The 15,330-nt window shown below is 50.7% G+C and overlaps 1 protein-coding gene and 1 pseudogene across 1 annotated transcript; both read left to right on the top strand.

Moving 5' to 3' along the window:
- Positions 1–8,325: 8,325 nt before the first annotated feature.
- On the top strand, positions 8,326–10,269 carry LOC133927356 (uncharacterized). Its single transcript, XM_062373786.1, has one exon. It carries the CDS (start codon positions 8,582–8,584, stop codon positions 10,004–10,006), a length of 1,425 nt encoding a protein of 474 aa, XP_062229770.1. The 5' UTR covers positions 8,326–8,581; the 3' UTR covers positions 10,007–10,269.
- A 2,663-nt stretch (positions 10,270–12,932) lies between these two features.
- On the top strand, positions 12,933–14,502 carry LOC133927355 (alpha-1,3-arabinosyltransferase XAT2-like; annotated as a pseudogene).
- The last annotated feature ends 828 nt before the right edge of the window (positions 14,503–15,330 follow it).

Genomic DNA, 15,330 nt, shown 5'->3' with positions numbered 1-15,330 from the left:
TCTTCTTCGTCTGTCACATTCCTGAGCACGTGCTCACCTTTCAATTCAATGGTGGAGCTTCGGAGCGACATTGCTGGATCCGAGAAAGAACTGAATGTCACAGACTTGGCTATCGGCTACCAAGCCACCAGGGAGAGGCAACCACAAAAGGAACGGAAGGCAGGAAAGAACAGAATGAACCGAACGGGAACCCTTCTTCTACCTTGGCTCCACCAGCCTTCTTCCTGAGCTCCGATTCTCCACCGTCCTGATAGCCCCAATTCCTTGTACCGATTTGGAATGTTTTCTCATATTCTGAGCCCCTTCCATCAGTTTGCATCCAGACAGTGTGTATTTGATTGAGTTGGCTATTGAGCTCTGACTTGGATTGTTCTGATGTGTTTGTGTATGGATTGGAGTGCTTGGATCAACCAGGTTCGTAACATTGAAGCAAGAACGGCAGCTTCAGAAACAAGCCTGGCATCGAACCGAACGACAAACAACCCGAGCCTCAAAGTCACAGCACCTAGCATTTCACAACGTGGTGCGCATGTACCCTCTATCTCGGCCATCCATTCGGATATCCGGCGTCTCCTCCTCGCGGTCATCGCATGCTCCTCGCCGTGACCTCAGTCGTCCGTCCCATGTCGCCATGCATCGCGTCCTGCGCTCCCGCTAAGCCACAGGAAACCCTGCTGTCGGAGGATGAACTCCTCAAGCGGGGATCCTGAGGGACCCCCTTTGAGATTCAGCCGGGGGGATGATTCTGAATCTACCTCGTATGTGAAATTAATGCGAGTATATGGGAGATGCAGGCGAGATGGATGACCAGGTGCTAGTGGGAGTAAATGCTCGAGGGATTTTAGACAGGTTCGGGCCGCACGGAGCGTACCCTACTCCTGTGTGTATGCTATAAATGCTCTGGAAATGCCTTTCTCTGGATCTCTTGTGTTACAAGGATTTTTGTCTAAGTCTAGAGCTTCGGTCTTCAAGCGTCGATCTCTCTGAACTTGCTTTCTTCGGCTGGTTGCTTCTCTGAACCTTGTGACCCGTGTGTCCTGACCTGTTCTTCTCTGGGGTGTACTCTTCCTTTTATCCCCTCGGGGAGGCTTGGCGTACCCAGAAAGGAGGACACGAGTCCCCATGAGCCATAAATGGAAAGCAACCATCATGGGCTGCAGTTTGATGTTACGGAGGTGCAGCAGGAGGGGCCCACCGGGCAGCCACCGAGCAACCCCGCGTGCCCGTCCGGTCAGAGCAGGCCTGACACAGCAAGGTGGCAGGCGATATGCCTCAAGCCCAGCGACGATATCTCCAAGCCGCGTAGGATAACGTGCGATGGGACCCATCGCATTAAATGTCCCCACGCCTCCCTGTCAGGCGGTGGCAGGGACTGACAACAGGCGTGGGGAGAGTAGTTGGAAGTGATAGACCATGCTACCTCTTTAATGCAGTATCGGGCCTCTCACCAATTGACACCTCATCGCTGAGCCCTTGTGGGGTCCACCGACAAGGGGCTTCTCAGGTCCTTGGGGAACTATGGGTGCTCGGGGACTATTGTTCATAGCCCCAAGCTCCCTCTCCCGGATACGTCTCTTCTCGGTCCTCGGGAAACTCGGGTACTCGGGGACTACTGTTCATGGCCCCGAGCGCTCTCTCCCGGAACTATGTCTTCTCGGGTCCTCGAGGAACTCGGGTACTTGGGGACCACTATTCATGGCCCCGAGCGCCCTCTCCCGGAACTGTGTCTTCTCGGGTCCTCAGGGAACTCGGGTACTCGGGGACCACTGTTCATGGTCACGAGCACCCTCTCCCGGAACTGCCTTCTCGAGTCCTCGGGGAACTCGGGTACTCGAGGACCACTGTTCATAGCCCCGAGCACCCCTCCCGGAACTGGGTCTTCTCGAGCCTCGGGGAGGTAGTCCCCGAGGGATTACGCCACGTGGCATTCTGCTGTCCTGGCCTTCCAACCTCCGGGGACCCCTGGTTCCCATGTCACCGACACCCGCGCATTCCAACCTCCGCATGCACCAGCTCATGTCAAGACGCCCGCCTACGCCGACAGGCGACAGGGCCACGGGCTTACTCTGCAGTGCCAGTCGTCCATCCTCGCCATTCACGCGATCTCACAGCGCAGGCCGGGACATCCCGTCCGAGCCAGCAGTGTCCCCGATGGCCGCTCAGGGCCACCATCTAGTCGAGCGCACCATGTTCCCCTGTACTTCCTCTTCCCCCTCCCAGTTTCGGTTCCCTCGATTGCACTCCTCTGCCTAGCTAGAGCTCGCATGTTCCTCCTTTTTTCTTCTCCCTCCTCCCAAAGTGTTCGACCCTGAAACTTTAAAGGATGACAGTGAGCTGTAATCCCCATCTGCACAAATTTTTGTTGCCTCTTTTCGATCCCCATCTAAAACTTTTTTCTAGAGTTTTTTGGTATATTTGAAGAGTAGGAAGTAGTTTTCTGTGATTTGGGGTGGTCGGTATTTCAAGTAACAACCAACGTCATGAACCTTTCTCATTTTTACTTCTCCCTCCACTGAATATATTTGACCTTGAAATTTTGCACGATGATGAAATATCATGATCATAGTCCCTACCAATTTTTGTGGACTTTGTAAGTGGATATTTTGATCTTACCGATGTGATTTGACATTTGAGCCCGCCTGTGCTGGAATTCTGGCGCCAAGGGGGTGGCCGGTATTTCGATGTGATTGTTGCAATTTGATTCGTTGCCATGCGAAATTCGGAGGGACATGCATGGTCCAGCTCGATCGTCGACAATATGTTTCCCTCAACGATCCTCAGTCAGCGGATGTTTATATTCTCATAAGGAAGCAAGTTTGTTTGTCTGTATCTATTATTTTTATCTATATCTACTTATATAATTACATAGTCTTAGTTCGATTGAGGAGTGAAACTTAAATACATGTTTAATTGTTTGTATCTATTATTCTTATCTGTATCCTGGATGAGCAGATGTAGACTCTGCATTTGTTAATACAGATGGGCTCATTTATCAGTATCACAGAAACATCTTCATGTGAGTAACTAATCACAATCTCAACTTTTGTATTCGCTCATACGGTCTCAGATTCAGCCAACCAAATAAAAAATTAGCTCATTGCATCTGCTCATACAACCGTAAATACAACCCACCAAACACTATTCTATTCAACCCATATGACTTCACTCAGCTCACTTCTCCTCATCCAAAATATACGATTAAGCTCTATAAAACCTGTTCGGTCAACCAATTACACCCCAAGTGATTGGCCACGAAGCAGCCCACAAATGTGGCATGCAAATCGAGAAAATATTGCGACTGGCAAAATGGTCTGAACGGATAATTTTTTTATTTATAAAAATAGTAGAAATATACATCCATTTTCAAAATTAATAAAATAGGAAATTTCATCGGTACCACCAAACTACCTTTGGAACCCAATAATACCATCATTTGTGCTCCCTTACATACCACTGTCTTTTCAAAATCCTTCCATCCATACCACCAAAACCACCTTCTCCTATCAGAGAAAATTATCGGTACAAAACTACCCCTCTCGTCAACCTGACACTTTCTTCCCCCGATTCGTTCTTTCCCACTGTGCCTTCAATCCGCACCGAAATCGGCTTTCCAGCAGCCGCCAAATTCCACTACTCGCCATCCAATCCACCCGACGCCGAGCATGTCCTGAACACCACCACCAACTCCACCCAATCGGCTCCCAGTCCAGCCAATGTGGATGCCAACCAGCTTCAACCTACCACCGATGTTGCAAAGATGATGGTACCCTCATATATGCCCACGTCATGGCAACCTGCACCACCGAAACCTACAAAAATGAGTAGTGTTGCCGTCCCTCGCGTTGCCTTTCCACTCTTCCAGCACCACTCGCGCACTCATCCCTTCCTCCCCGAGGCCCGAAGTCATTGCCTCCCCTTGCTCATCCACACGGCGGTCAGCTTTTCACCAGAGCAAGGAAGGCGTGAAGCAACACAACTATGGCATAGACAAAGGAGAAGGAGGCGAGGCACGAAGAGGTTCGGCGGTGCGGCTGAGGCGGGCACAGCGTCGACGCCGGCATGGACGAGGATAGTCTACTGTGAGGGCACTTATGTCTTTTCAATGTTATCAGGCAATCGCAACACTAGGTGGAAGCCAACTTGATGGTACGGGTGAAAGAATTCTGAAACAGTAGTGATGCGGATGGAAGAGTTTGTTTTTGGTGGTACAGACAGAAAGCAAGGTAGCATTTGTGGTACGGATGTAAAAAAAATAGGCTGGACGATCCATATGTCTCGTTCATTCAATGTGTGATAAGAGTCTATTTTTACAAATTTTGAAAACGGACATAAATTTCTGTTATTTTTAAAAGTAAAATTATATAATAAAAAAATCCTGAACAGGGACGCCCTTGGTTTTGGAAGATATGGCACCAAAAGTTGTAGAGCTGGTCATCTTTCATATCGAGCCATTGAAGCAGCGCGTCAGGCTACAATCGGACAATTCCATCGTGCTATGAGCGGACAATTCCGAAGAAATTGTAAGATATGGGTAAGAGTTCTCGCAGATCTTCCTATTATAGGGAAACCCGCAGAAGTTCGAATGGGAAGAGGAAAAGGAAATCCTACGGGTTGGATTGCTCATGTGTCCACGGGCCCATTTGAAATGGATGGTGTGAGTTTGTCAAATGCTCGACAAGCCGCTAGATTAGCGGCGCATAAACCATGTTCGTCAACCAAGTTTGTTCAGTGGTCGTAACGTAATTGGTTAGTGGGGAAAAACCGGGCCGGGACTCAAAAGAATTTGGCGAAGTGTTTGTTCCTGAACGAGGGAAGTGGAAAGACAAAGAGGGATAGGGAGCTCGCCTCCTTCTTTTTTGTAATCGCCGAAATTGAAATTGTACGACGACCCTTCTTGTTCCAGGCATACGACCCTGAGACGTGACGGTGTCACTTTTCCGGCCCGGTAAAGTGACAGTTATATAAATAAGAATAAGAAAGAGAAGCGTGATGTTGTCGTGTTGTCAGCAATCAAATTATCGTAAATAGATAGTACGGTTGCGTTGTTTCAATTTCTTTTCGTCGGTCCTTGGGTTACAAAGAAGAAGATGCACAAAGACTCCCATGTCTTTCTTTTGGTTGGAAAACCCAACCTGCGATTTCTGATAAGTCTTTCTGCTTAGAGCAAGAAACGGAGCTACAATCATGCTTTCTTAAGTATGGAGAACAATATTTTACTTAGTTCATTTGAAATGTCAGTACTACTCTGTGCTATTTGTACTATTATTTTCGTAGGTACGGCCACGTGCAGAAGATTAAGGGGGGAACAGACCTCACTTGGTAAACGACCGAGGGAAGATGAAATTATTGACTTACCCCAAAAGCGACACATTTTGAAACGGGGGAGTCATCATCAAACCCTCCGGTCAACCCGGGAGCCCCACAAACCGAGGGGGTCCCGGAAGCCCCTCAACTAGAGGCGGGGACTCCGATGGCTTCCCCCGTCCAAGTAGAAGAAGTGAATCCTGGTCTTTCTCAGCCCCCCCCCCCCCCGAGCCAGCGACCCACGAGGTCGAAAATGTAGTGGAGGAACCCCAGTATGGGGACCTTCCGGACATGGGAGATGATCGTAGCATTATTGCTTTAGATGATCCTTAGAGTGTTTTTTATGCAATATGTGAACATTTTTCTGTTAGTTTTGAAAGAGCCGGAACGGCCTTGCCAACCGAATGGTCTCTACCTGAATTTTGCCAGTAGGTGATTGGGGAAGAGGCGGTGCTAGACCCCTCTTATCTAAGAGAGGTCTTGTCCGATCTTTCACTTCATGGTTTGCAGAGTTGGTATTGGGAGGAAGCTGTGAATCTTCTAACTATAATTACCAGCTCGGTAATGTAGTGTAGTCTTTTGCAGCGACATTCTCCCTTGACTTTCTCTTTCCCTCATTTCATTCAGAGTCTGGGTGTGGGCCCGCTTACTAATACGGAGAGGGTTCCGCATGATAAAGACCAAGAAAAAACTTCTACATTTCGTTGGTAGAACCCACGCCAATATCATATTGGCTCTCTCTCGTCCAATAAGAGTTTCCAAGAGTTACTTTATTCAAATTCTCTCCTTTTCAAAGCTCCACAAGGCAGGCAAAAAGAGTAATAGGACAACAAGCAATCTTGCTTTCATTTATTTTGAGTTCTTTCTTTGTTGAGACGGAAATCGACGTTCTTTTGAAAAGGGCTAGGTAGTTTGCACGCAGGCAAAACTTCTTCATGAAAGGTAAAAAATAGACTTTTATTTCATGGGTTTCTTAATGACTAGTCGTTCGTTTGAAGCCTTAAGAAACCGGCAGAGAAAGCGGCAATTTTTTTTTCGAATGACCTTATTTCGAGAATCAACTAACCGACAAATCCGTAGCCCAGGTGATTTGCTGCCTCCCCTCTCGCCAAACCAAAATGGGATGAATCTTCTCATGCAGCCTTTTTCTTATTCAGGGCGCAGCGAAGCCAATTTCCATCAAGGCAAGGGGGTAAATAAGGGGGAAGAGGAGTTGTCACGATAGAAAAGAGAAATGACTATAAGGAACCAACGATTCTCTCTTCTTAAACAACCTATATACTCCACACTTAACCAGCATTTGATAGATTATCCAACCCCGAGCAATCTTAGTTATTGGTGGGGGTTCGGTTCGTTAGCTGGTATTTGTTTAGTCATTCAGATAGTGACTGGCATTTTTTTAGCTATGCATCACACACCTCATGTGGACAGTGTAGAACACATTATGAGAGATGTTGAAGGGGGCTGGTTGCTCCGTTATATGCATGCTAATGGGGCAAGTATGTTTCTCATTGTGGTTCACATTCATATTTTTCGTGGTCTATATTATGCGAGTTATAGCAGTCCTAGAGAATTTGTTCGGTGTCTCGGAGTTGTCATATTCCTATTAATGATTGTGACAGCTTTTATAGAATACGTACCACCTTGGGGTCAGATGAGCTTTTGGGGAGCAACAGTAATTACAAGCTTAGCTAGCGCCATACCAGTAGTAGGAGATACCATAGTGACTTGGCTTTGGGGTGGTTTCTCCGTGGACAATGCCACCTTAAATCATTTTTTTAGTCTCCATCATTTACTCCCCCTTATTTTAGCAGGCGCCAGTCTTCTTCATCTGGCTGCATTGCATCAATATGGATCAAATAATCCATTGGGTGTACATTCTGAGATGGATAAAATTGCTTCTTACCCTTATTTTTATGTAAAGGATCTTGTAGGTTGGGTAGCTTCTGCTATCTTTTTTTCCATTTGGATTTTTTTTGCTCCAAATGTTTTGGGGCATCCCGATAATTATATACCTGCTAATCCGATGCCCACCCCACCTCATATTGTGCCGGAATGGTATTTCCTACCGATCCATGCCATTCTTCGCAGTATACCTGACAAAGCGGGAGGTATAGCCGCAATAGCACCAGTTTTTATATCTCTCTTGGCTTTACCTTTTTTTAAAGAAATGTATGTGCGTAGTTCAAGTTTTCGACCGATTCACCAAGGAATATTTTGGTTGCTTTTGGCGGATTGCTTACTACTAGGTTGGATCGGATGTCAACCTGTGGAGGCACCATTTGTTACTATTGGACAAATTCCTTCTTTCTTTTTCTTCTTGTTCTTTGCCATAACGCCCATTTCGGGACGAGTTGGAAGAGGAATTCCAAAATATTACACGGATGAGGCTCATCGCACCGGATCAGTCTCTTAGACGGATGAGACTGATCACACCTGATCAGTGATCAATTCTGGCACAATGAATTTACGAGTTATTTTACACAATGAATTTACAAGCAGATGAGTTTGCAACGGTAGACCTATCTCCTGAAAAGAGTTCAGTAAACAAGGGAACAAAGTGACCGATAACGTCCCCTCGGGGAGGAGTGTTTTAAGGGATTGACTTCGGCTCCTATTATCTTTGTTTACCAATCTTCAAATTGGTGAATTGGTTAATAGAAAGTGCGCGCTAGCACGCTTCATATTTCTAGTAACAAGGGCCGTTGCTTGTTTGGTCGTTAGATCAGAGGGCGCTCATCCCTTGCTCGGTCCCTGAAAATGAGATAACATAGGCTTTTGATATCTGCTCTGTCAACAAGCCCTGGTTCAATCCCTGCTCCTTCCAGGCCTTATCCGGAAAGAGGTCGACAATTCTTGTGTGTAAAGCCTTTTGTTCACTGGTCTTCACTTCAAGCAATTCCATTAGTCCAAGTCTGCTGCAATTGGTAATAGGAGATAAGCAATTGGTGGTCGTAGGCTCACTCACCTTTAGCTCTTAGAGTCACGCGACCGGAAAAGGGGAGCGCCTGCCGTCGCTGCCATACATATCCCGTCCTCCCCTGCTCCGCATGCGACGACCAAACTGGCCAGCCTGGTCCGAGTCGTGAGCCATCCCTAGTTTCTGACGACTTCGCCTGCGCCGGCGGCATGCAAGAAATACATGGGCACGGCACGACGGAACATCGAGAAACGGCGGCGTTAAGTGTCATTGGCACGCACGCCTCTCGACGCCAACAAACCGATCGCTCCCGCCTCCTCTCCTCCCCACGCGATCAAATTGCGTACAGCGTTGCCAATGGCAATGAGCAAGCTCGCCGTCGCCGGAGAGAGGCCGGGCTGGGCCGACCTCCCGCGCGATCTCCTTGAGTCCGTCCTCGGCCGCCTCCCTGTGCCGGATTGCCTCCGCTTCCCCGCCGTCTGCACCGCGTGGCAGTCAGCCGCCGCCGCTGCTGCCGCCACCACCACCACTGCCGCGCCGCACCAGGCCGTGCTGTCCCCGTGGCTCATGCTCCCCGTCAACCCGACCACGCACAGGCACACGCGGAGCGGCGATGCTGATGCCAAGTTATTGGAGGCGCGGTTCTTGAGCCTGACAGATGGTAGGGCGTACGCCATACGGCAGCCGGCACCCGCCGTCTCCGACCGCCTCTGCGTCGGCTCGTCCGACGGGTGGCTCATCACCGCCGACGCCGCCTCGGAGCTGCAACTCCTGAACCCGCTCAGCGGCGCGCAGGTCCAGCTCCCGTCCGTCGCCACGCTCCCGTTCGTCGATGCCAGCCGCGACGCGGACGGCCGTGTCGTAAGCTACAGCCTTCGGTGCTGCTTCACCGATGACGACGGCAACAGGGACGAGATACTGATCCCGCCGGAGACATTCGCGCCGGACAGGCTCCGGTACGAGCTCTACGAGAAGGCCATCCTCGTGTCCGCGCCACGTAGGCCGACCACGTCGGGCTCCTGGGGCGGCTACGCCGTGCTGCTCATCTACCAGCCCCTGTTCCGTCTCGCCATCGCCCGAGCCGGGGACACGAAATGGACTCTGCTCGACACGCCCGCGCGCTGCTGGGTCGACGCAGTGCGCGCATCCTCCGCGGCCAGTGCGGACGGGAGGCAACGGCAAGAGGTGTACACGATGGACACCGCGGGGCGCGTCGAGGCATGGGACATGGACGCGACTCCGACGCCGTCCAGGGTGATCGCGCCGCCGTGCTGCTGCTCGGTCCGCGCGTGCTCCATGTCGGCAGAGTGCCGCAAATACCTCGTGGAGCTCTCGCCGGGGCACCTGCTCCAGGTGCACCGGCTCCGGGACGCGGCGCACTCGCGGTACACGTGGGAGCCCCGGCCGGAGCGCGTCGAGTACACGACCACCAGGGTCGAGCTTTTCGAGTGGAAGGCCGGCGCGGGAGGCCGCGGCCAGTGGGCTCAGGTGGATGGCAAGGACACCGGCCGCGGCGTCTTGACCGGGCGCGCGCTGTTCCTGGGGAAGAGCGCGTCGCTGTGCGTCCCGGTGGACGGCGGCTGCTGCCCCGAGCTGAGGGGCAACCGCGTCTACTTCACCGACGACGGCCCGTGGTCGCACGAGAGGTGCCACGAGGTGGCGCCGGACGTCGGCGTGCTCGACCTCGCCGACGGGAGCTACAGGCAGCCGCGCGGCGCGGGGCGCGACCTGCTCTGGAAGTGGCCGCCCCCGGTTTGGGTGTTCCCTTCGCTCGCCAACTGATTGATCACCCCTGAATGCTCGCAAGTTTCATGACGTATCCAGCTTCGATTAGATAACATTTTCAGGACGAACTGCGACTCAGCTTCGGTTAGATAACCTTCGTCTGCCTCCAGTATATCCCTCATGTGCATAACCATGTGTACAGCTCCGGTTATAAACACGTATCCACCTTCGATTAGATAACATTTTCAGGTCAATCTCTCGTTGACCTCATGCAAGGCAACAAACACGCGGCTGGCTGTATCAAAGTCAATCAAGATCATTTTGCACCTCATTATGTACTCTTTTCTTTACTATATAAAATATGTGTTGGTCCCCTTTTTTTCATACTCTCTTAGTATCTAATAAACTCTCTAAAATTTAAATAATTTAACTATTTTTATCATCCACCTTCATCCTCCAAACTCCTTATCTCGTTACTGGCTACAAATATAGACCCCTTTTACTAATAAAAATAAATGAATACATTAAGAGTGGAATTAGCGGATAAACTCTTCCTCTTTTTTTCAGATCTCATTTGAAATCAAGCTACGACATTGCTCCCGACGTATTTTCGATGACGCTCTCACACATCCACATCTCTATATATTAAGTTTATATTTGATATTACAATGTCCAATTTTTATATTTTCATTGCGGCGCACTTAGCTAGTTCTTTTAATTGAACTCATTTTGTACTAGTACTGTACCATCTAGTTCTGAAAGTTGCGGAAAAGAAAAGGCCCAAGGCCTACAAATGTTGCAAATGATGGGAGCCCATGCAGGCAGCACGGACCACAGCAAAAATCTTGTTCCGATCCAATGCACACACCTATTTGTATGAACTCGTGTCTAAGCTTCAATGAATGAAGCACTACATTCCTCTGTCAAAAAAGAGCCCTAGAAATTAATAACTAATACGCTTTTGATATTTCGAATTAATCTGCTTCTGTTGGATTTCGGCGTTTGCAAGCTAACATTTATTAGTCACGAAGCTGCGTGAAACTACAAGGGCCGGCGGCGGCGGCGGCCCGGCCTACAGCAGTCCGGTGGCCGCTGCGTTTTCACCTTCTTCTTTTTTTCCTGCTGGTCTTCATGTTTGCAAAGATCTGGCAGCGGTCTAGGATGGCGGTGTGCCGGTGTGGCCTATTGCAGTCGCTCTTTGGCGGATTTGCACACGAGGCAAATTGATGTCGTTGAATCGCCGGATCCGGTCATCAGCAGCCTTGCGTTGTGGCTGTGGTCAAGGGCGACGATGGTGTGCCGGCGTGGCCTGTTACGGCCACTCTTAGGTGGATCTACAAATCGATCCACTGTGGGGTCACCGGATCCGGCCATCACCGGTTTTAGGCATGATGCCTAGTGGTTACGTTTGGCGGGCTCTAATGAGTTCGAGACCCGCCAGGAAAAGTGGCATAGGAAAAAGCTCCACACTGATGGCCACATGAAGGTCGAGCGGTGACGGGATAAGTTTCATCACCGGTCCTACGACCACGGGCTGCTTGTGGGGATTGATCCCCACCTGCGCCATCTCTTCTAACTCTGTCAGCACCTCGATTAGCAATTTGTGTCAATTATGCGTTGGATCCGTGTGGTGGTGGCCCTATTTGTGGTGCATATGAGAGGGTGGTGTGGCGGATTTGCTCCACCCCATTGTCTCGATATGAGGCAGTGGGAGGAGCCAAGTTCATCAGACTATGCTTCTTTTGTCCCTTCCGCCTTGATTTGAGATGAAGGGAGGCGTTCATCTCACCATGCACCGCTCCATCCGTGTTACTTCTTGCCAGATCTGAGCATTCTCGAATTGTGGTGGATTTAGCCTCTCCCTAGCAAGTTTCCTCGGTTTTGTGCCATACTTTCCCATATCAGGTTAGTTCTGTCTCTCCACGAGGTCATTGGTGACCGTTCTCGCTCCTCATAATTGGCGGCAATGACGAATGTATCATGTTGGCTTCTCACGGCGTCGAAGGGTGTTGATTGTGTGGTGCTAAATTCAGGTGAAAGCCTTGGTCTAATCTTCGATTGGGTCTGGCGACTACGACACCAGTAAGTGTTGTTCTCCTCGTTAGAGGCATCGTCGTAGGATGATGCAGCATATCTATACATATTTGTCGTGGCAGTGGCTAACGATATACTAGATGGTAATGCCTGCAAGTTGTTGATTAGCAACAAGCATCTAGACGCCATCATTCGCGACGGTGTTTGGAGGGGCTTTACCTTTGATACTTGGTAGTTCGTTTGTAATTTAGTACCGCTATGTGGGTACTAAGTTCAAATAGTTCTTTTTTATTTTCTTCTAAAACCGATTTATTTCGACATTTTTAGGTGCTGGTTGGAAACAGACTGTGTGCACTACACGCTGCAGAGACCGAAACTTTTTGCATTATCTAAAAAAATGTTCCTCCAAACAACACAGATGACACGACATAAATCGTCGACTAGCTGTCCGTGCTAGAGTTCTGATTCCGACGGCAGCCGCCCACCGCTGTCGGCTGGCCACGCGCAGCACCAGCTTCAGTAGTTTCTACTACTTGGCTGGTGTAATGTCAGCTCAGGCTCAGCTAACTGACAATTTTTGGCACACGTTTAACGAACCCACCAACGCGGCCATTTCATTTGCGTCATTCAATTCGGCTAACAACCGCATCAGTGAGCGGGGCCCGCGACGACGGACGGGGGTTGCCTGCCGGGTGGGTTGTTACGCTGGGCCAGCAGACGCGCACACCTCCCTCCATTCCCGTAGGCTGTAGCTGCCGTCGCGGTTGCCTTTGCCTGCCTTGGCCCCATCCCCTCGACTCTCCTCGAGTGGCAACCATCCACCAACTTCTGGTTGCCCGCCGCTCGCCATCGACACCCTGCCTTTAATACCTTCGCTCGCTGCTTTCGCCCGTTGCCTGCCAGCCTCGCCTTGAAGATCCAAACCCGGCGGCCAGAGCTGGTGGGGGTGATGAAGCAGCCGAGGATCTGGAAAGAGCCACGGCGGATGGGCAACACAGCGATGGTCATCACCATGCTGCTCTCCCTCTGCGTCCTCACCTACATCAAGGCGCGCTACTGCTCCAACCCATTCCGTGCGTCGCCTCTGCCTTGTCTCTTGGCACTGCCGTGTTCTGTTGTGATCGATGGTCCAAGCTGACGTGATCGATGTCTCTGCAGCCAAGCCGGCAGAGGAGCTGGAGGTGGTGGAGATCGACGAGGACTACGACAGTAGCAGGTACAAGCTCGACGGCCTGATAGGGGAGGAGGACTTCGATCCGAGCCGGCCGACGTGCTACGCCACGAGCAAGCGGTCGGAGCGGTGCGCGGCGGTGGGGGACATCCAGGTGGATGGCAACCACTCCACCATCTACATCAGCCCTCTAGATAAAGAGTGGAGGACCAAGCCGTACGCGCGTCGCCACAACCCCGTCGCCATGGACGACGTCCGCGAGTACACTGTCCTCCCCTTCGGCGGCGAGAACGACACCGCCGTGCTGCCGCTCTGCACGAGGAACCACTCCGTCCCGGGGTTCCTCTTCTCCAATGGCGGATTCGCCGGCAACCTCTACCACGATTACACCGACGTGCTCGTGCCGCTCTTCATCAGCACGCACCACTTCGGCGGGGAGGTGCAGTTCATGATCAGCGGTCTCAAGGACTGGTGGGTCGACAAGTTCACGCCCCTGTTCCGCCAGCTCTCAAAGTACGACGTCATCAATGTCGACAACGACCAGGAGGTGCACTGCTTCCCGCGGATCGTCAACGGCACCACCTTCCACAGGGCCATGGGCATCGACCCACGGCGCGCGCCGGGGGCCGTCACGGTCGACGACTTCAAGCGCCTCCTATGCAGCGCATTCCGGCTGGAGCGCGTCGTGGCGTCGCGGACGGGCACGCCGTGCAGGGACAGGCCACGCCTACTCATCATCTCCCGCAAGAGCTCGTGCTGGTTCCTCAACGAGCGCGCCATGGCGCACGCAGCCGCCTCGGCCAAGTTCGACGTGCGCATCACCGAGCCGAACAACCACACGGACATGCCCAACTTCGTGCGGCTGGTGAACTCGGCGGACGTCATGATGGGCATGCACGGCGTCGGGTTGACCAACATGGTGTTCCTCCCCAGCCGCACCGTGCTCATCCAGGTGGTGCCCTTCGGCGGGCTCGAGTGGCTCACCTAGGTCACGTTCAAGGACCCGACCCGGGAGTATGACGTCAACTACATGGAGTACAACGTCTCGCTGAAGGAGAGCTCGCTGAGGGACCTCTACCCCGAGGACCATTTCTACCTCAAGCATCCACACGACGTGCACAAGGAGGACTTGGACGCCATCAAGACGGTGTACCTCGACAAGCAGAACGTGAGGCTCAACCTGACAAGGTTTACTAAAACGCTGGAAGAGGCTCGCAATCTCTTGCCCTGATTCTGATTGCGAGCTGCAACCACAGGTGGTAGATAGGCTCATGTCTTCAAACTCGTCTTGGTTTTACTTCGTTTCTCTTCTTCTTCTTCCTCATCCTCCTCCTCTTCTTCTTCTTTGTGGCAAGTTTCATTTCTTTCGTTGTTTTTTTTTTTTTTGTAAAGGAGGAGACGAACAAGATCATGTCGTAGACAGCTGTCCAAGGTTAATTTACACACGCACTGTAAATCGATAGATTGTCGATAAAATTAAGACTGAAAAAATAGGTAAATTATTTGTCCATAGCCCATAGGGTGTGATCATGATTCCCAGTAGGCTTAACACTATTTCCTGAGAACTTAAGCAGAAATATACCTACCCTGCTGGAGAAAAAAGAACTTGGTTGCCTTTTTTCTTCCACTCTGGCCTCATCATGCCCCCCTGATCCTCAACAAGGGAGGCTCAGACATGCATTCACTTATTAGAGACCTTAACTTTAGCTTAAAGCACCAAGAGGCTTAAGTTCTCACCAACACACTGTTGTAAGCTCAAAGCACCAATCAATCCCCTCTTCCTCTGTATCTTTGAGAAGCCAGTTTGTAAGAGCTACAAGAAGGAGAACCTGCCAAAGATGACCGACCTAGCCTATCTTGGACCACGAAAAGGTCCTAAACAAACCATGAACACAACAAATCACAGTGGTTACCGAACTGTTTTCCACACGAAAACACGGGTATAACAGGACGGTAAAACCAACTTTAAGGATTTATTTCCTTCTCATTTTCCTTTTCTGTTTCTTTTGAGCCAACCAGAGATTATCTATACACCTCCCCCCTCTCTCCTTTCAGAGTGACGATTACTCGTTGCTAACATCTTTCAGATAGAATCGATTAACCCACACGGTAAGTAGGTGGACTATCGATTAACCCACTTCGGAGCTACCAAATTTATGCTGCCTCTTCGCCTTCC

The sequence above is a fragment of the Phragmites australis genome, chromosome 8, assembly GCF_958298935.1.
Source record: "Phragmites australis chromosome 8, lpPhrAust1.1, whole genome shotgun sequence".
Taxonomy (NCBI): domain Eukaryota; kingdom Viridiplantae; phylum Streptophyta; class Magnoliopsida; order Poales; family Poaceae; genus Phragmites; species Phragmites australis.
Note: the sequence above shows the minus strand (reverse complement) of the source record. Positions and strands in the feature narration are given on the sequence as shown.

Excerpts from the sequence above, each read along its gene's own strand:
- LOC133927356 (XM_062373786.1), top strand. The coding sequence starts at position 8,582 with ATGGCAATGAGCAAGCTCGCCGTCGCCGGAGAGAGGCCGGGCTGGGCC.